Raw genomic sequence first — 22503 nt, forward strand, 5'->3', positions numbered from 1 at the left:
TGCGGAGAAATTTGGGGTGAGGGTGATCCCCCAGTCGTTGTTGTTGATCTCGGTCACCAATTGGTTTATTTCTTCCATCGGACCTTGCCATAGGATAAAAAGGTCGTCTATGTACCTTTTATATAGTCTGGAGTGTTTGGTGAACAGGGGGTTGCTGGTGATGAAAGTATCCTCGAAACGCCCCATGAATAAATTGGCGAAGGCAGGGGCTACCCTTGTGCCCATGGCGGTGCCACGTATTTGATGGAATGTTTGCCCATCGTATTGGAAGAAGTTGTTCTTGAGGACTGTTTCCAGACAGGTTGTTAAGAATGTGACTTGTTCTGTGGGGACATCAGGGTCTCTTTCTAGGAAATACCTAGTGCACTGTACACCAATGTCATGGCGTATATTGGTATATAACGCCGTTACGTCCATTGTTACCAAGATCATGTCGTCCACCCATGCTATGGGTTTGAGTAGTGAAATGAGTTGGTCGGAGTCTTTTAGATAACTGTCGAGATTTTGGACGTATGTCTGCAATATAAGGTCCAAGTAGTGTGACATATTGCAGGTACTGCTGTCTATCCCTGAAATGATGGGTCTCCCGGGGGGGCTGTCGGCGCCGCTTCTCTCTCCCTGGCTAGAGCGCTGCTGTCGGCCCTTTTCACCCCCTGGTTATCGGCGCCGCTGCCCGTTCTGTCCCCCTGACTATCGGTGCCGGCGCCGATAACCAGGGGGTGAAAAGGGCCGACAGCAGCGCTCTAGACCCCAGGAAAGGCAGGGGGAGAGAAGCGGGCAGCGACGGCCTCTCTCCCCCTGCCTTTCCTGGGGGTGTATCGGCGTAAAACACGCACACAGATTTTAGGCTAAAAATTTTAGCCTAAAAAGTGCGTGTTATACGCCGATAAATACGGTATATAATTCCACATGTGTTAATTCATAGTTTTAATGCCTTCAATGTGAATCTACAATTTTCATAGTCATGAAAATAAAGAAAACTCTGAATGAGAAGGTGTGTCCAAACTTTTGGTCTCTACTGTGTGTGTGTGTGTGTGTGTGTGTGTGTGTGTGTGTGTGTGTGTGTGTGTATATATATATATATATATATATATATATATATATATATATATATATATATAATATAGAACCACAGTACTACTATGGAGGCAAAATGGAAGATCTTGGCATATCATTCAGCCAGATAAAGCAGTTATCTCTTGCTTTAAAGGAAAACAGTCAGCCTGTTTACCCACACCCCTCAGTGATGAGGGGTCACTGACTACAATACGTAGATATTGCCCACCGAAGATCTGCTGCTATATTCAGTGAATTGTTCGCTGGCGGCTGACCCCATGGCTCAGTTTGCATTTTCATTGTGGAGTCGCCGGTCACATGAGCGCAGACGGACCAGCGACTCAGTCACGTGACCAGCGACTCAGTCACTAGGATGTGGAATCACAGACAATGAATATGCAAGTTAAGCTGCCGGGGCCCGTCATCAGTGCGCAATTCACAGAATATAGCAGCAGAACTTATTGAAACTTATTGTTTCTCGACCGCAGACAAAAACGTGGTCGACCACGTTTTTGCCTGCGGTCGGGAAACCGCATACGGACGAAAAAGCAGCTGACCGGAGGCTGCGGTTCACTCCGGCCGGCTCATAGACATACATTAACTACGGTTCCCTATACGGCTGAGTGCGGGTGCTGCGATTAAGCCCCCCACCCACCCCTCCTCCCAGCCGTATACGCGAACCGTAATGACAAACCGTAGTGTGAACCCAGCCTAACCCTAACATTACAGATATATACAATTTGGTAAATATTTTTTGAAGCTGGTGGGATTTTTCAGTTCCATTCAGTAAAAGCTTTCTCCTTGTCATTGATTGAACACAATTATGAGAAATTCATATGTCACAACCAATATGGCTTCACTTCCTGTTGCTTCTTCTCAAGCATGGCTGCCACAACAACCTACAGATATAGGCCCAGATTTATCAAACTGTGAGAGAAAAATTGGAGTCATTTTCCACAGCAACCAATCACAGCTCAGCCAATGAGCTCTGGTAAAGTGAAAGCTGAGCTGTGATTGGTTGCTGTGGGAAAATCACTCCACTTTTTCTCTCACACAGTTTGATAATTCTGGGCCACAGTCTGGTTGTCTCTCTAGTCCTCCTTGAACCCTGAATCTGCTAAATAAAAATAAAATAAAATAAATAAATAAAATCTAATAAACTAGCATTTTAATAATTCAAAAACATTTAGACAGACAGTCAGTTGGCATAGTTTATTAAAGCTGAAGATCATTTGATTGTGAGATATGGACAACAAAATTATAGTCACAACCAATGACATAATTAGAAGAAACAGATAAGATTTACATGAAATTACTCAGAGCTCTGTTCAGGCAGTTCTGTTGACTGAATCCATTGAAATAGGGGAACATGAGTGGAGAAAACAAAAAATACTGCAAGCAGTATTTTTTTTTCTGCCACTCAAATCCTGTGAATAAACAGACGAAATCCAGACAAACCCCTTTAAAGGGTTACTCCACCCCATTGGTTGGACCCCCACGACCTCCAGGCATTGCGCCCCAGTAATCTGCATGTACAGAGTGATCACCATTCTGTGCCAAATTACTAGCCACTACAGCCTGAAGCTGTGGCCGACACACCCCCTTCATATATCTCTGTATAGTCTCTCCCATAGACTTGAATGGTGGGATGTGACTACAACGCCGCTCCAAAGCTTAGCATTGCTGGCCCTCTAAACATAAAAGTTCAGGACACCAGGGTGCTGGGCCAGTGATTACGGAGGCCCCCCACAATCAGACATCTTATCCCCTTTCCTTTTCAAAGGGGATACAATGTCTAGCATTGGAGTACCCCTTTAAGTCAATGAGGCCCGTTGATATTAATTCTTTCCTGCTCAGTTTTTTCTTATACAAACGGTAGTCTGTGAAGGAGCTCCGACATAGATGTGGTACAAGCTTAACCTCTTTCATTTATTGCACATGTTACAATATAAAAAAATATTACTATACAGATAATCTAAGTTTCTACCAACTGTAAGGATCTAACTCCCTTCATTCTCAAGACCTTTTAAGTCATTTTTAAGTTGTTTTAAAGGGTACCTCTCATCAAAAAAACTTTTGATATATTATAGATTAATGTATGCAGAATAACTTTACAATTGCATGTTATTAAAAAATATGCTTCTTTCTATTTAATTTTCCACTTTGAAGAAATGACCACTAGGGGTCTCCCTACCAGTCCTGGCAGCAAGCATTTCAGACTCATGCTGGAGTCCTAAACACTACGAGCTGCCAGTCTGCTTTGTTCACAAAGGAGAACATTCAGAGCTGCTAGCCTGCTTTGTTCACAGCCTGTTTGGCTGTGAACAAAGCAGGCTGGCAGCTCTGAGTGTTTAGGACTTCAGCATGAGTCAGAAATGCTTGCTGACAGGACTGATCGGGAAAAATACAATAGAAAGAAGCATATTTTTCATTAACATGCTATTGGAAAGTTATTCAACATTCATTAATCTAAAATATATCAAAAGTTTATTTGATGAGAGGTACCCTTTAAGTCAAGACTTGTTTAAAGTGTCACTGTCATTTACACATTTGACATGTCAAGTGTTATAATTGGTCAGGATCTGGTGCTCAGACGTTGGCCAATCACTTCTCTGCCTATATCTCCTTGCTGCAGGAGATGGGTTTTATATTGTCTGTAGAGCCCATTTTATAAAGTGAGACAAAGAGAAGCATTTAGCTACTCAGTTTGTTTTAGATATCAGTGGGGGGGGCCTGAGCAAAACATTTGACTTCTCACTTACACCCGGTGGTCCAGGGAGATATTTGCCATTATCAGTATCTCTGATGTATCATCAACACAAAGCTATAGAGAAAAATCAAGCGCTCCATAGTGCAGTATTACCGAGAACTCCAGACAAATGAAATGACATTTTATATAGCTGCACATGTTTAAAGTTATAGAACTTTGTAATGTACAAGTGTTATCTTTGCTAAGCACATACCCTGTTTCTCTCAGCTTTTCTGCCATTATACATAACTGCTGGGCACCACTTTACTGGTATCAATAACACAGCAGAGATCTAATCAGAGAAGGTTTAAGGATATTTTCCGGAAATAAGGCATTCTCAGTATGGCCCTAGCGTAGTCAATTAAAAGAATATCTAAATAATAGTAATATTATCCTGCACGCGTCTTCCCCCATCCATTACTATGGTGCCCGTTCTCTGCTTCCTACTTTCATTTCTACACCTACAAAATGCCTTCTTAGCCAGTCACTGGCAGTAGTGATGACCTGCCGTGACCAGGCATTGGCTGAGCTGAGGTTACCTGCATGTAAAAAGCAAAGCTCAGCATAGAATTTTGTGGCACCAGACCAGCCCCTTCGAATTGAGTGTAGAATGGTGAGTCTCCTGTAAAGGTTGGGCTCAGCGGTTGCCAGTTCATACGGTGTCCTCCACTTCCCAGCATTCTGAATTCATCAAATAAGTCAGTGTGTGTAGATGCTTTGAAACGCCGCATATTTTTCCTGTTTTCTTTGCCGCCTTTTTTATTTTTATTTAATTTTTTTTATTTAATGTCACTTCAAAGTTTATCTGTGAACATAAATCCCATCCTTGCTCTTTTCATGCAGCTTTAGCAATTTTCTCATTATGATTTCTTGTTGTATTTCATCTCCCAGATTGCAGAGGTTGTGACGGCTGTGGGTAACTGCAGCTACAACCAGCTGGTGGAGAAGATTATTTCATGCAAGCAATCAGAGAACAGTGAGCTAGTTAGTGAAGGTGGGTGAGTGACTTTTGCTTATTATTGCTAGATCATATGTCAGTGGGAACTTACCTTTCGTCTGTCCTCTTAATTTATGCGGAGAAGAAAACATCCAGATACAACCAAGCTATAGTAGTTGAACATTACATTAAAAAAACATTAAGTTGGTATAGTGCTCTGGATATGACTAGGTTTGCTAGCTGGCCACACACATTAAATAAAAGACTGCCAATCCTTCCATTTTGTGATGACGATCTTATAGTCAGGGGGAGATGCGTGTATGACCTAGGCACCCACCAAGCAAATAGATGGCACCAAGATGCACAACGTGAAGAAGCAAACTAATGAAAGCAAGGTTGTGCCCTTGGCAATGTTCTGGCATTGGTGTGTATTCTACTTCAAAAGGTACCACCTGCCATTGTTGCAGGTCACAAACACCCCTTCATTGCAGCTGCCCTGACAGCAGGGGCCTCTTAGAGCAGGATAATGTGCCCTGCCTCACTGCACAAAAGCTTCAGCAGGAGTTTGAAGAACATGAGAAAAACCCAGGGTGTTAACTTGGCTCTAAATTACTCAGAGCTCAGACAACTGTTTTAAAAAACAAGAGCAGTGCATGAAGGGCCAAATTAAAACTTACCGCATCATTTACTGTCTATGGGACAGACAGTAATTGAGTTCTGTGCTCATCTCTGTCAGAACCATAGATGGTTAATACATTGAAGGTTCACGCAGATCACTATATTATGAACTACACTAACTTTACAGCCCCTGTAACATAGTCAAATAAATAAAATTCCTGGATTACCCCTTTAAATGTATTATCCTTATTCACAGCCAACTGTTTCAAAAAATCTTTTAAACACCTGTGGGGTCTAAATGCTCACTGCACCATTTGTTACATTCCTTTTAGGGGTGTATTTTCCAAAATGGGGTCATACTGGGCAGTTTCCACAGTTCTGTCACCATAGAGGCTTTATAGATGCGACGTGGCCCACAAAGTCCATTTCAGCCAAATCCCAATGTCTCTTCTTCCTATCTGACCCCTGCCGTACACCCACACAACATTTTACATCCACCTATGGGGTATTTCCATACTTGGAAGAAATTGGGTTACATATTGTGTGGGGCTTTTTCTTTTGCCCCTTGTGAAAATAAAATATTGGTGTAACTGCAAATTTTTCAGTGTAAAATTTTAATAAATTTTCATGGCCCACTATTCCAGCACTTTGCTGCTGTTTCTGTGAATCGCCTAAAGGGTTGACAAACTTTCTGAATGTCATTTGTCCCAGTGTCCATTACAGTTGTGCAGTCTATTGTGTAGAAAGCTTCAGGGGCTGCTTTTATGACTTTACGACAGATATAAACAGAATCTGTTAGCTCCTCACCATGCTTACAGACATTGCTGTATGCGGCTTTATGACAGAATGGAAGCCGATTACTCCAGGTGCTGATATCCATCTCCGCCCATCACTTCACATTCCTTTGCCCTACAAGTTGTTCAAATCATATCAACAGGTATCAAATTTATAACAATAGAAGAATTCCAACTATAAAAGGTCTGCTTATAAGCATTTGAATAGCTGAATTTTCATGCAGTTTTTGCTTTAAATAAGTTTTTTTACACAAAATTGCCTGAAGGAGGTGGATGGGTTTATAAATAACTTTATTATACAACGTATACCATGTACTAACAAAAAATGTAAAACAAGTTGCCTAGTAACAGTTGGGGTTTGCAGAATATCGTTTCAACCCATTCGCGGGTTGACAAATATTGTGTTGCTTCTATTTCAGCATGTGTGAAGGCACAAGTGTGTGTGAACATATGCTTGTATATATATTTTATAGGCACAAATGCATGTATATTTTGCCCTTAATTTCCCTAAAGATACATTTGGCCATCTTCCCTCCAGAGGCCTTTTCCTGTTACATCGAGCCTCCTAACCAACAGAAAGCCCTTGGTCTCTGGTAGATTTCCCTTTCATTAATAGAGAACTTGACCCATGATGGATTGTGCCTCCACCCCTATTTATGTATCCTTTATCCCTTGATAATATCCCTCAGACATCCTCTGGATATGTTATGAATCCTGAATGGTGTCCAGCCCCTTAGAAGTACCACTGGTCCTGAGAGCTAGGGTTTTGGCAAGGAAGTGTCTGAACGCGCATGGTTACTTTTCATATATGAAGAGCCAATAGTATGCACTCTTTATGGGGTTTTTCCTGCTTTCAGGAACAGTGGAGCCCCAGCAGTCACAACCCAGCCTTCAGACTTTTAGGACTTAAAAATTATATTAATAGTAATAACTATAATACTAGGTAGGTATAATAATAATATTTATATTGCAACAAAATATTCTGAAGCACTTTGCTGACTAAATGGAAGAAGGGCAACTGTTAAAAGCACAAAGTGCCATGTAGAACAAGAAAGATCATTTGTAATAGTGGGTGGTGGGGGCCTGATACCCTCACAGTATGGGCCCATAAATTCCTTATGGTAGCCCCGCCTGCCTTGTACATGTACATTTTGTTGTGAAACAACACTAAAGTTGAAACATTGACAAAAAATATATGAACACCATTTCTTTGTGGCCAAAACCTTGTGTAGTAACCTGCATTCTATGGGGTGTAAAAGAGGAAGGGCTTTGTGTTAGTGCACCATAGTTCAGGTCGTCTGCAGCTCCTGAATTGCTGTTAGACCCCTTTTACACTGCCGTTAGTGCCCGGCAGTGTGACGGCCGCTGGGAGAGCCGGGCAGAATAACGGGAAAAAAATTACTGCATGTGCCGTCTTTTTCTCCCGTTATTCATAACTGGTGCCGGCAGCCCCATAATAGTAAATGGGAGCTGCTGGGACCCGTTGTTACCCGTTGCTCCCCGTTATGAAAACGGCTGTTAAAGTCAGGGGGAAAAAAACTGGAACCAACGGCAGTGTGAAAGTAGCCTTATGCTGATATAATGTCTGCTCTTAGATACAGTGACAATTGGTGGACAGCCATTCCTGTTATTACTTCTGACTACTAGTTAACCCCTTAACACCCCACAACATACTTTTGTGTCATAGCAAGAGAGGGTCATTCCTCTGAATTGTTGTAGTAGTATGTCATGGTAAGGAAACAGAAGGATTGCTCTATATGTACAGCCCTTGCACTGCTCTAATGCCAGAACTATGGAGATGTCTAATCCCTAAGCTGCTCATTTTTACTAGACTAAAGTCAATGAAACTGGACAATTTCAACAATTGCAAACATCTGTCTGGTAAAATTTTAAAAATGAGAGACTGTCATTGTCTAAAAGACATGTTTGAATTTTAAGGGTAGGGTCACTCACGGCACCTCTGCACAGTATTTGATGCTACACATGCGCTACAGGACGTCACAGAGGGACTGCGGAGCGAGCGCTCTGCTGTGACAAGGTAGCTCTGTGTGTCACCTCATGTCTGCCTGTGGGAAGTCTGCTGCTGCAAGCGAACTCAGAGCTACAGGGAGCTTGCTCTGCCATCTTTTTGTGACTGCCGGCAGCGCAACCGTATCTGTGTGTGACCCAACCCTAGCGCGGGTGACAGACAGACTACAATGGTCTTTTCAGTTTATTTATATGTTGCTCCTTTTATGGACAAAAATTTTATGTAAATTATCTCTTTTGGCACACTCATGGAGGTGCTCTGGTGTGGCCATCCTCCTGGTCCCTGGATAACACCCCCTTTATAAATATTTGTTTAAAAGCACGTACCCAGTATGTGCTAAGATCTCACAGCATTTACTGGCTACCTGTCTATGGACAGAATTAAAACATTGACCACACTGAAATTTTTTTATAGCCACTACGTACTAAAAAGTGTATTTCTGTATCAAAGAAACAATTGCTTACCCGAAAACCATTCATTTATTGGTTGTTGAACAATCTGGCCATGGCATCTAAGCTTTGGCAGCTGTAGAGCGGGGTGGTTAGGGACCTGGGCAATGTTCCATGAAAGGTAGGCAATCACATAGATTTTTCTGTATAGATTCTGTGATGTGACTATTGCCCATATATTTTTACAGGAGAAAAGTAAATAAACATGTTTCACCTGTAAAACTTCGGGCCAGCTACCATATTTTAGATGCACCCCAACTGATATGTGCGAATACACCTTAATGTGAGGTGCAGGAGGAACATAGGATGCACACGTGGGGTTACATGTAGGTACTAAATAAGTATCTCCACACGGTTGAGTTGTAAGATTGTGTGTAAAGCATTGATTAACACTGTTTTACAAATAAAGGCAGTAAAAACTCTCCTCTTTGACAATTGGATAAGAGTAGAGTAGCAACAAACTAGTACCAGGCAGGATCCCTGAGCGAACTAGATCCTTTGTTAGAAGGCTGGAAAAACCTCTCAAGACATGTTAGTGATACTTCTCTACACCTATGACTTTGTTCTGGTTATCGGAGTAGTGTGTATTAGTCTGTTGTGCCTGCCATGAACTGACTTTTACATTGTTGTAATCTCTTACAGGCTTTGTAGCCGAACAGTTTTTAAATGGCACAGCCACACAGCTGACTTACCATGGGCTTAGTGAGCTGACCTCAACCCTACAGGAAGGAGAGCTATGTGTATTCTTCAGGAACAATCATTTTAGCACCATGACCAAATATAAGGTGGGTTTTTTTTGCACATGGAATGGGCTTTGGTAGAACCTTTTTTTATGTGAAACTTTGCTTTGCTGGTTTTCTCTTTACGCTATTTTTAGGCTCTGTTCACACACCTGATTTTCTTCATTGAATTCCGCATGAAAATTCTGCATGAATTTTTAGCCAATACACTTCAATGGGATTCCGCTGTCCCATTCACACTGCAGAATTTCTGCTGCAGGAATTCCATTGAAGTGAATGGGCAAATAATTTCTGCAGAATTTACATGCAGAATGCCGTTCAGAAAGTCTGTTGTGTGAACATAGCCTTACAGCGACTTTTGGCATAAATGGCACATGTAAAAACAGAGTTTTTCTCATGAAGTTATCCACTGTCCGTATGCCCTTCTATTTCACGGACAACCATTCATTGGGCTGCAATGGAAATTACTAGCTGACATGGCTTTCCCGGCAAAATCAGTTGCCTCCAGCTAGGGGTGCCAGTGACCTGTGTTTGAAAGGGGTTGTTTCTGATGAACAGTTCCTTTAAGCCATGCATGGTATGACTGACTCGCATGTTTTTCAGCGTAATACAATTATCTGGTGGAGTGATCTTTTGGACTAGAAAAGCTCTTTGCCATTATTCTCTCTTCTCCTTGGTGATAAATGAATAGCTCTATAATTAGCTGATCACATAAAAAGCCTGAGCTGAGAGAATCTCAGGATCCCTGTTGATTGTCATTAAAATAATATTAATTTTTCATTGGATAAAGAGAGGGGAAATTTTCACGGCTTCTGAGCCAGAATTAATTGGAGAGCGGAGTTGCCTAATTTAATCGAGATATTGTACTGTTATTATATCAGTGTGCTCATTGTCATGGGCAGAGAATTGCCATTGTCCATGGACTGTGAACTTCCGCAGTCTGGTTTTAATACTGTAAGATATGTTTTGTGCTTCAAACGACCTACTTAAATGAACATATTTCTGCTGAGTAGACCCTACAAATAGTGAATTATAGGCTGTTTTTCTAAGCTATAATTGAGCCTCTGAATTATTGCTGTAGAGCGAAATGCTGAAAAGGCTCTGCCAAAATACCTCCTAGGATCTTTCTATCAAATTATCACATAAACAGCAAAATGCACAGCATGGAAGATAAATGTTCAAAAAGGCAACAAGAGGGGATAGAAGTGCACTTATTAGTGGCCTGTTTTAATGGCTCTACATTTCCATTGCTTTGAAGTATAACCCTCAGCCTTCCTTGGCATTTTGTGCATTACATTTTTTTTGTACGCAAAATCGTTTCCACATAATGTTCAAATGCATGTTTCATTCTTTACAAACAACTACAACTATTAACCATGTTTGAAGAGCATAGCTCTCATTCAACTAAGACTCAATATGGCACATCATTTCAGAAAATTCTCAACACAATGAGTGAAATGCACAGTAACATGTTGAGAATAACCTACAAGTAGAATGGAAATTTGCTAAGAATTCAGTGAAGGCTTAACCTAATGTTGGTAGGAGCATATGGGGTAACCACTTCTACCTTTTATGGGCAATGAAGAATAAACGGTAAGATTTCAATACCTTGGCTCCTAATACTCACCCTGACATACATTATAACTGGTAGTTAAAAGAAGTTTCTTTTATAATACTGAACATATGATAAAATGTGAAACACTATAGAAGACTGCCGTTGTATTATATTACAGTGTAAAAAATCATGAAATATACCTATGAGTCCATGCTGACTAAACACAATGAAATCATTCACTGTTACTAGTTCATACTATTTCAAGTAGAGGTATGTAAACCAAAAAAAACATACTAAATTCCTGTAAAGAGTCCAGACAACAATAATTGGTGGTCCGTGCAAAGTGAATTGCATGTTCAGTCAGTTAACTATCTCCAGTTGTCATTATTAGTATAAAAGATCACTCACAGAAGCAGAGAAAATCCTGGCACAGCCGTACAATCCAGCAATATAGGATCCGATATCAACGTTGTTTGGTTGCACTTCTAGTATTTCACATATTAGGATGGTGCTACACGTAGGAATGCAGTTCAGTAATAAATCCAAATATAGAGAAAAACGGACAGCAGTAAATCAGTGGATACTTCTTTATTTCATAAATTCATGCAATGACAGGAACAGCAGGAGAGCAGGGAAGGCAGACAGGATGGTATGCGGGAGGTTAGCAAACACACAGGGCGACGGTCGGTATCGCACGGTTGGGCTTATTCAGGCCCCCTGACGTGTGACGTATCCTGACCGGTGAGCTTAAGTAACACGTGAACAGTAACCATGGTGAACATCAACAAACAAAAAAGGAACACCTTGTTGGAAAGTGTACATAGAAGCTAAAACCAATCCTCGGCAGAAGACAGCCCTAACTGAAAAAGCAGGTATTTATAGAAAAGAAGAAAATTCTTGACATTCATTTAGACCCAGAGGACCGTTTGCCTCCAGCCGGAGGATCCAGCGTGCCTCTTTTAGCAGCAACACTTTATGCTTGTCTCTTCCAGGGGTAGCATTTTCCACTCTTTGAAGGGCAGCGAAATGGATTGCATTAGTATCATTATTATGAACTACACCCATATGGGCTATAAATCGTGCAGATCCGATTCCTGTCTTCAAAGAGCGGAAATGTTCCCTTATTCTATGGAACAAGGGGCGTATGGTCTTTCCTACATAATAAAAACTGCAGGAACAAACCATACTATATACTACATAATCAGACCTGCACGTAATGCATTGTTTTACATGCACGGTATAGCTACCTAATTTGAATATTTTAGCTTTCATATTAAATCTGCAAAAGGATCAGGAACCGCAAGAGTGATTACTTAGAGGTCTAGTATCTGAAAGCCAGTTGTTCTTCTTTTCTTTCATGACTTTTTTTCCTCTATCCCTTTATAGTTTTATTTTTCTTATATGTAATCATAGGAGGTAAATCTGAAATTGAGGCTAACTCTGAATCTTGTTGGATAATGAACCAGTTTTATAACAGACTTTTTGATGCAATCATCGGAGAATTTTTAAAGGCAAAAAACGCTCGTCCTATATTTTTCTGCTTAGGAGGGTTTTTAAGCAAATGGCTACGAGGAATAGCGTCTACTTTAGCTTAGGCATTCCTAACCATTTGTGCAGGGTAACCTCGGGCAATAAATCTTTTTTCCATTTCATCGGCCTGACCTTGGTAAATTTTGTCTGTATTATTAATACGTTTAAACCCCAGTAACTGGCTAAAAGGGATGCGATCATTAGTCTGCAGGGGGGGGGGATTTATAGTGTAGGACAGCATTTTTCGCAATAGGTTTTCAAAATCCTGAAGTACATAAACCTCCTCCTACTACCTCTATTTTCACATCCAAGAATTATAGACTCTGATTGCCAAACTCTGAAGTAAATTTGAAGTTAACATTATTTGTATCATTCAGATGTGTAATGAATTCTTGGAATAGAGTTTGTGATGTCCCACACTACAAAAATATCGTCCATGTACCTTAAAAAAAACTTAATGTGGCTCACTGATTAAGTGGCGAAAAAACTAAATTCCTTTCGAAAATGCCTAAAAAAATATTTGCATATGAACACGAAATGGGTGTGCCCATAATGGTACCATTTCATTGTGTATACCACTGCTGGCCAAACCTGAAACTGTTGTTGGTGAGTATGAACTTAATGGACTCTAGCTATAAAATCAATACTTTCCCGGGACTTATTGGTGCACTCCGGAAACTTTGTAATAGCCTGTACACCCGCATCATGAGGGATGCAGGTGTACAGGCTCTCGACGTCTATAGAGGCAAGCTTGTATTCTGGTTGCCAATGAAAGTCTTCCAAAGCTGTAATTAAATCACCCGTGTCTCGCAGGTATGTAGGAATAAACTTCAATAAGGGAGACACCAGCCATTCAACATACTTGGAAAGGAATTCAGTGGGGGATCCAATTCCAGCCATAATGGGTCTACCTGGTGGGGGACCTTGTTTCTTGTGGATTTTTGGTAACATATAACATTCTGGTTTGCAGAGATTTTTTGGTAAATTTTTTTTGTCTGTCTGTGTGCTAATGATGTTCTTTTCAGTAAATTTTCTAAGTAGGGTCCTCAGACCATCTATAATCTTTAGTGGGGTCACTGTTAATTTTAGTATAGGTTTTTTTCTTTTCCTAGTTGTAAATGCTGTAAAATTGTTCCAGCCCCCACAGACTAAAGATAGCATCCCGTTTTAGCCAGTTACAGAGGATTAAACGTATTAATAATATGGCCGAAATTTACCAAGGTCAGGCCGATGAAATGGAAAATAGATTTATTGCCCGAGGTTACCCTGCACAAATGGTTAAATATAGGACAAGCGGTTTTTGCCTTTAAAAATTCTCCGATGAATGATTGCATCAAAGGTGTTACCTTTTGTTTGTTGATGTGCACCATGGTTACTGTTGACATGTTATTTAAGCTCACCGGTCTGGATATGTCACACACCAGAGGGCCTGACGAAGCGCAACCGCGCGATACAGACCGTCGCCCCGTGTGACTGCTAATCCCCCGCATACCATCCTGTCTGCCTTCCCTGCTCTCCTGCTGTTCCTGTCATTGCATGAATTTATGAAATAAAGAAGTATCCACTGATTTACTGCTGTCCGGGTGAGTGCTCCGTTCTTCTCTATATTTGGATTTATTAGTATAAAAGAGATCATCCTTAGAGGAGGTCTTCAGGTCAGTATTATTGTCAGTTAGTTTTATAACAGATACATTAGGATTTGTTAGAATGTTAAAGGGTTATTCCAGGAATTTTTTTTATTTGAATATGCCACAGGGGCTGTAAAGTTAGTGTAGTTCACAATATAGTGTCTGTACCTGTGTTTTGATGGATGGTCTTGCAATTCTTCTGTGATTTACACCCCAATATTTATTTTTAACAGCATACAAAATTACTCAGGTCTCGGGTTTCCCCAGGTTGCCGTGTGGCCAAGACATGACATCACTAGTCAGGTGTGCAAAGGAAGCCTGTTCTGCTTCAATGGGTGGAGCGACCGCTGGGTGGGAGAGAGAGAATTTTGCAACAGCAGTAGACACCCTGGTTAGAAAACACTGGTCTTTTGAATGGAATGCAACTCATTTGTGTTTCAATTGGTGGGGTGGCTGATGTGTGGGAGGGAGGAAAGTGACCTCACACTTATAAACTAACAACTATGGGATGTGTAGTTTGAGAGAATGAACTCCAACAGGAAATATCCAGTTCACAAAAAGATAGCCATAGCGGTATGGTAATCTCACAAAAGCTCCAAGACGAGCACAGATCCTTCCTAAGCATGTCCACTATGGTCTGGCAGGGGATAATCCCTTTAAGTATATAAAATTCTTAGTCCAAATAGTGTCTTGTAGTATGCTCACGATATGTCCGGCATTTATTATTTTATTTTTTTTACAACTAAATGATTCTTTCCAGTAGTAGTAGTATGTATAAGGTTTGGTGCGCTGTGTTTTATTTTCCTGTAGATTGCACTGTATTGGCTCCCGGTGGCAACTAGGGTAGATTCTCTTTTTCAGTGAGGAACTGTTTCCTGGGCTGACTCCATGTGTCTGGACCCTGGCTTGGATGACAACTTCCAGGACTCAGCGGTTTCTTGGCATATATCGTGAAAACACTGGGTCTGGATATAGGGGAGGAGCTATATGCTAGTTTTGTAGCTATATGCTAGTTTTGTAGCTATATGTTCTGCTCCTTCAGCAGAAAACATTTATACAAGCGTATATACTTTGTATAGATGTCAGCTGCTGAAAGAGTGAAGCATGTCACCCCGATATGCATTTAATGATCCTCCCCTATCTTCAGACTGAATGCTTTCACTGTATATGCCACAGACTTTATATTAAGCTAAAGAAACCAGCTTTCGGATGTGTGAAAGCCTGTTTTCTTCCTAGATCCACTTGCCGAGCGATCGAAAAACCCTGGAAGTAATCAAAGCACTAATATAGATATATGGAGAAGGCTCCTAGAAGCCGCTGTTCACTAAAGAGAAGATTATACACTAATGTCCACTGGGAGATTATACAAAGCAGTCTCCAGGGAAGTAAAATCTACAGCTAACTAGTGAGAGGTACAGCACACCAAAACCTTATTACTACTACCCTGACAATAGAAGGACTACTGAAAAGTATTTAATAGGTGTTAAAATACTGGGCAAATTGTGAGTATACTACAGAGTGACTGGAATGGAATTATGGTATGATTTTTATGCTTTTTGCATTCTAACATATCCTAACTTATGTATTAGAAAACAAACTGTCAATGATATGGATTTTATCAGTGACCTAATAAATATCTAACTCGTGACCAAATTCATTATTTTCATTATCAGATTAAGTGCATGCATAGTAAGTTAATCACACAGACACACATGGTCAGTGGGAACATACTTATAAAGTTTATTGGTATTCATCCAGCTTATATAACCATTGCAATTAGCTTAAGTTCCCACCCTCACTAGGGAAGTGAGTACAGCTTTGGCATACCATATAAGGTATGCTTACTTATATCCTCTCTCTGGATCATCAGATTACTCCGCAACTCAATTCCCTGAGAGACACAGTCCCTCTCCCCAGGTTCCTGCTTATTCACTCACTCACTATTTTTCATAAATGTATAAAACCTACCATTTTTTTTCATTTAGGGACTGCTGTACTTGCTTGTTACGGACCAGGGATTTCTCACAGAAGAAAACATTGTCTGGGAAAGTTTACATAATGTGGATGGAGACAGTAACTTTTGTGACTCTGATTTCCACCTAAGACCACCATCTGACCCAGAAACTGTGTATCAGGGACAGCAAGACCAGATTGATCAGGTATGCTGGAAGATGTGCAGACAATAGATTCTCCTTATTATTGTCAATAGACAAGTGTGTGTGTTTTGGCCTTCTGTTTAAGGAGGATGAAAATGGATGAATAAAATGGTTTAGTGCTGGACGATATACCAGTTCATACCGAATACCGTTTTTTTTTTATTCTGTACGATATGAGCTTTTCCTATAACGCAATACCAATCATTCGAATGAATGAATCATCAGCCGCAGCGCTGTACCCACATCAGGGAACTAATCATATGTGAACTGCGGGCACTGCTCCCCAGCATACCCCCCCCCCGTCCTCCGCCAGCCGGCTCCTTACATGATTGTGCGCTCAGCCTATCACCGGCCGAGGAGGCGGGACATCGCTGCAGCCGGTGATACGCTGACGGCTCTGTCCACTTCTTCTCATAACAGGCTTCAATTTGATCATATGACTTTTAAGATAAGAATACACTTAAAGGACAAGTCTCACAGTAAACAATTGTTCAGCTTTTAGTGCAGAAGGTAAAGTTATATAGGTTTGTAAATCACTTCCATTACCAATGCTGCTTAGAAACCAGCTTTATCTGCATTCTTCTGTCTGACAGGAAATTCAGCTGTTCCAGGTTTTCATGACTTTCGACCCCCTATATCGGCAGCATCCAGGGGCCGTGACGTGACAATTACCCAGAAAACCCCTGTGCTGCAGAGAGCTCCCTGAGCTCGGCCTTAGCCCCTCCCATCTGATGAATATTCACACTGTCCTCCCTCTGTTCTGCAGTGATTGGCTGAGCAGCACTGCCTATATGCCGGCTGATTCAGATCATAGTTCTCTCCCCTCTCCTTGCTAATGTTTTTACACTGATAACGGAGGAGAGGGGGGAGGGGAGGGGAGGGAGCTGCCAGCGTAGGGCTGTCACACTGAGAATGGAGGGGAGGGAGAGTAGAGTTGTCACACTGAGCACTGGGGAGAGAGGAGTGCAGGGCAGAGGAGGGGGGAGGTGATTGTGCCAGTGTAAAGCTGTTTCATTGAGAGGAGGAGGGGGAGGGAGTGATTTTACAGTGTAAAACTGCAGCTTCAACTCCAGGGTCCCTCTCTCTGAGCACTGAGATTACATTTTGTTTCCTCGTGGCCACCCTGCTGTATAGGGCTATGATTGGAGCTCAGCGTTATGCGGGAGTGAGCTAGCAGAGCTGTGGGAGTGACTAACATAAGTTAGGGGTGGTAACAAGCTCTCTGCTCAGGCAGCTGAGAGCAGGAAATGTGAGCAGTGCATGCAGGGAAATGTAGTCTTTGAGATCCCAGGCATAGCCACCATAACCAGGAAGTAACTGGAATTTATGAGCTGAATAGCCGGTGAATGGGGGCCGGAAAAAATATCACAAACATGTCAGAGAGGTGGTAGGTGAATATACTATGGAATGGCTAGGTATTTTTTTTCTTCTTTGCTGCATGGGATATCTTCTTTAAAGGGGTTCTCCACCCCTAGACATCTTATTCCCTGCAATCTCGGCTGTGGCACCCCAGACATCCAGTGCATGGAGCGAACTTCGCTCTGTGCTAGATGACTGGTGATGCGGGGCAGAGGCTCATGATGTCTCGGTCACGCCCCTCTGGTGACGTTTTGCCCATGCCCCCCTAAATGCAAATCTATGGGAGGGTGTGTGACAGCCCTCACGCCCCTCCCATAGACTTACATTGAGGGGCTGTGGCCGTGATGTCATGAGCGGGGCGCGGCCGCAACGTCACAAGCCTCCGGCGCTGCACTCGATGCTCTAAACGAATGCCGGTTGCAGTAGGGAGATTGTGGGGGGGGGGGGGGGTGGGAGGGACTCCCACGATCAGACATCTTCTCTCCTTTCCTTTGGATAGAGGATAAGATGTCTAGGGGCGGAGTACCCCTTTAAGATAGTTGTTCACTGACACCTCTCTCTCAATTTTTCCTATACATGAGTGCTTGGCTCGACCTGTTGTAAGTAATGGAGGGGGGTTGTTTGGGGCGGGGGGGTGTGGGTTGGTGGGGGGGTGTCAGCGGGTGGTAAAGGTGTGGGTAAAGTGCTACCAGGCTCCTGGTGTTGTCTTATCTACCAAAGAACAAAATAATATGGTAGTGGAAACTTAGCATGCCCAGTCCTTTTTCCGCCTTCACTTCATCTATCAGGGACTCTGAAGACCCTTATATACTTAGAGGTCGTCCGTTGCTGCTGAAATCAGTGGGGCTTGCCAACACCTGTCTAAGAAATATGGCATCCTTTCGTACAAAATGTGCCCAATTTTATTAAAAGGTCTGTGCCCTAAATCACAATCTCCTTTAGTTAGACTGACCTGAGAAATGCCACTCGTAGTAAATTTTGCGTAAGGCATGGTAAACTTCCTTTGTGCAAAAGTTAAATTGAATCTCTGCTGGTAAATCAATGGTAATTGTAGTGAAAGAGTTAATCTGATGTAGCATAGTTATGATACCCTCTGTGGGAGTTCAATCTCTGGCAAGGCCTCCTGTTTAATCAAAGAGTTTTAACAGATTCACAACAGGGCTCTTTATTATCTTTTTATTCTGAGAATCATGTTGTAAATTCTATTTGATTTTTGCCATTAGCACAAGAATCCTCCTGATGAGCAGTGAATGAGCACTGTTGTCATATTACTGCCTTGTGTTCCCGCAAAACTCATGAGATTTTAATACATTATTTATCAGCTCTGCGACAACTGCTGATGACTTTGGCACCCTATAATTATTTGTTTTCGTGTTTGCAGCCTGGCGCGGAAACTCCAGAGTTTAGTGAAGTATAACTGTTAGCATCTCTAATGTGCTGAATTGATGACAGCCTCAATTTCTACTTCCATTCCATTCCATAAAGCATTAGTATTTGGTTATGTTTATCTCTCTTCTGTGAAATGGGCAAACAACAGTTCTAGGGTAGAGGACACAATTTTATATTAAAAGAAAAAATAGATATGATTATTTTATTTCTTTCTCCCTCTAAGTCCAGGTCATTGAGATCCAGGGTTCAAGTATGAAACCAGTGAAAGGGAAAACCAGTGCACTCACCTGGTCTGCAGAACTTCTTTATTTCAAGGTACAGCAGTGTGCATACTCAAAAAGGTTCTGGATAAAGTCCCCGTGTAAACAGTGCAGAGCAGAATGTGGGCAGGGACGTTCACCGGAGCACAACGGTGCCGATTCACGCCGATAGGAAACTGCACCGTTGTTCTCCGGTGAACGTCCCTGCCCACATTCTGCTCTGCACTGTTTACACGGGGACTTTATCCAGAACCTTTTTTAGTATGCACACTGCTGTACCTTGAAATAAAGAAGTTCTGCAGACCGGGTGAGTGCACTGGCTTTGTTTTCCCTTTCACTGGTTTCATACTTGGACTTTGCCACAGCCATTGCTGCACCCCCGTTACACCCCGTACCTCCATCTACTGCGTCCTACAGATCTTTAATTCAGAATACACCAGCAGTGCCCAGGTTTCCCGCTACCTTTCTCACTTTTTTTTTTTTTTAGATCCAGGGTTCCACCAATGTTGCTTTCCTACATTTCTAAAGACAATTGGAAAACTTGAAGAGGCATGGGAGCGGGTCCCATCTAAAATTATTCTTAACAGACCTTCAACTACCATGTATTCTGTTGTTGGTTCCCACTTAGAACATGAAATAGATTGTAAGGCATCATCGGCAGGGCCCTCTGTCCCTCTCACCAGTTTGTTAGGATTTTTCCACATCTGCATATGAGTTTCCATCAAAAATCAAGGATAAGGTAGCACAAAATGCCACAATATTTGTCCTGCAAAATGCTCGAAATGCTATGCATTTTTTTGTGCAGTCATTCTGGCACCATTGATATCTGTCATGCAGCTGGTCCATTTCCAAAACCTGTGTTGAGGAATAGTGGTGCATTTAGTTGCCCAAAGCAACCAATCAGATTGCTGATTTTATTTTTTCAGAGGCATTTTAAGAATAAAAGAAGCTATCTGGTTCCCGTGGGCAACTGCACCACTCTTCTTCTACACAGGTTTAAAAAAAATCTCCACCTCAGTCCTAAACATGGGAACAGACAAAAAAAAAAAACTGTGATGTGAAGAATGGTAAATGGTGTTTATTATACTTGTGTGTTTTTTTCTTCAACCCTATAAATTGACACAAGACAAAAACACGAGGCAATTAAGTTCAACCTATTATCCTACTTTGTTGATCTAAAGGAATACAAGGAAAAAACCTTTATGAGGCAAATGCCAGTTGACACAAAACAAGGGGGAGAAATTCTTTCCTGACTCCAAATGTGGCGACCAGAATTAATCCCTGGTATCAGTAACTTGTAATATTCAATAAGCCATCCAGGCCCCCCTTGAATTTGTTTGTCATCTATCAAAACATCATGTGGCAGAGAGTTCCATAGTCTCACTGCTCTTACAGTAAAGAATCTCTGCCTGTGATGATGGGGAAACCTTCTTTCCTCTAGACATAGAGCAGGGGTCTCAAACTCCTGGAACGGAAGTTTGTTGGGGGGGGGGGGGGGTGCGACGACAATGCTACCTAATGTGGGGAACCTGCTTCTACCTAATGTAGGGAACCTTCTACTATCTAATGTGGGGAACCTGCTACCACCTAATGTGGGGAACCTGCTACTACCTAATGTGGGGAACCTGCTTCTGCCTAATGTGGGGAACCTGCTTCTGCCTAATGTGGGGAACCTGCTTCTGCCTAATGTGGGGAACCTGCTTCTACCTAATGTGGGGAACCTGCTTCTACCTAATGTGGGGAACCTGCTTCTACCTAATGTGGGGAACCTGCTTCTACCTAATGTGGGGAACCTGCTTCTACCTAATGTGGGGAACCTGCTTCTACCTAATGTGGGGAACCTGCTTCTACCTAATGTGGGGAACCTGCTTCTACCTAATGTGGGGAGCCTGCTTCTACCTAATGTGGGGAGCCTGCTTCTACCTAATGTGGGGAGCCTGCTACTACCTAATGTGGGGAACCTGCTGCCTATCTAATGTGGGAAACCTGCTCTCTACCTAATGTGGGAAACCCCCAGAAGTAGCACCCCCCATCATCCGTCAGCTCATGCTATTACCACACGGGGGAATGGGGGGGGGGTTTGCTGGTGGATGATGGGGGCATTATATGTAAGGGGCGCATGCGGCCCATCCTCACCCAGCTGCTACCTTCAATGGCCTCCAGATAATTTAAGTTTGAGACCCCTGACATAGAGGATGCCCCCTTGTCATAGTTTCCAGCCTAGGTATAAAAAGATTTCTAGAAAGATCTCTGTACTGTCCATTCATATATTTGTACATTGCGATCAGATCGCCCCTAAGACGTCTTTTCTCTTAACTAAATAACCCATAGCTCGATAACCTTTCTTGGTGCTGTAAACCACCTATTCTCTTACCTTGAATGCTCGCCTATGCACCCTCTTGAGGTCAGCCATGTCCTTATATATGGTTACCCCAAATTGGACAAATTACTTAATATGTGGTCTGACCAGTGATTTATATATAATTAAAACTATGCTCTGGTCACAAATCTCTATGCCTCTCTTGATACATCCTTTTTATTAGCCTTGGCAGCCGCTGCCTTCACTGGTCACTAAAGTTGTGTCTACTGTCCACCAATTCCCCCAAGTCCTTTTTGGTAGCAGTTTAACCTAGTATTTTATTTGGCACGATATTGTACATTTTGGGGGTCATTTTTCAATGCCCAAATTGGCCTCAATATTTGCAATGTTTGCTGGCGTATATGGTTTTCTTCACCTGACAAATTTTGTGGACGTTATGTGGACATGATTTCCTAGGTGCACAGTTCACGCATTAATTCATGACCTGCAACTTTTGCGAATGTTGCTTGGTTTTTTGCAACAGCCACATCAGCCGGGACAAGGCGCAGACAGCCGCGACGGGCTTACAGAGCTAATGTGGAGCGCACTTGTTAAAGTCGCGCGTTAACAGTACGCTGCATTTATGAAATGGCATGGGATGTGGACACAGGCAAAAAAAAGCAATTGTTGCCAATGTTAAGTGTTTTTACAGCCTAAGTGCATAGGCTTACATTTATCCACATTATACTTAATTTACTATTTTTCTGCCTAAGACCTTGTTCACATTGCCGTCGGAGTTCCGTCGGCAATCCAGCAAGAAGGACAGGAGTTCAGCTGAGAAAAAAATTCCTGTAAAATTACCAGGTCACCAACGGACCCAATGCAAGGGAATGGGATCTGTCGGGTCCCAGTAGTAGCCGCTTGCATCTAATCTGCTTCAAGATCCGATCGGCTC

General features: G+C 42.1%; 1 protein-coding gene across 1 annotated transcript in view; it reads left to right on the forward strand.

Annotated features, from left to right (window-relative positions):
- Positions 1–22503, forward strand: part of MINDY2 (MINDY lysine 48 deubiquitinase 2) — a 78895-nt gene that overhangs the window by 47319 nt on the left and 9073 nt on the right. The window contains exons 5-7 of the mRNA XM_056572428.1: positions 4697–4799; positions 9275–9417; positions 16071–16244. Coding sequence (XP_056428403.1) covers positions 4697–4799; positions 9275–9417; positions 16071–16244 — 420 coding nt within the window. The remainder of the gene's footprint in view (positions 1–4696; positions 4800–9274; positions 9418–16070; positions 16245–22503) is intronic.

This window comes from Hyla sarda, chromosome 4, assembly GCF_029499605.1.
Source record: "Hyla sarda isolate aHylSar1 chromosome 4, aHylSar1.hap1, whole genome shotgun sequence".
Classification (NCBI taxonomy): Eukaryota; Metazoa; Chordata; class Amphibia; order Anura; family Hylidae; genus Hyla; species Hyla sarda.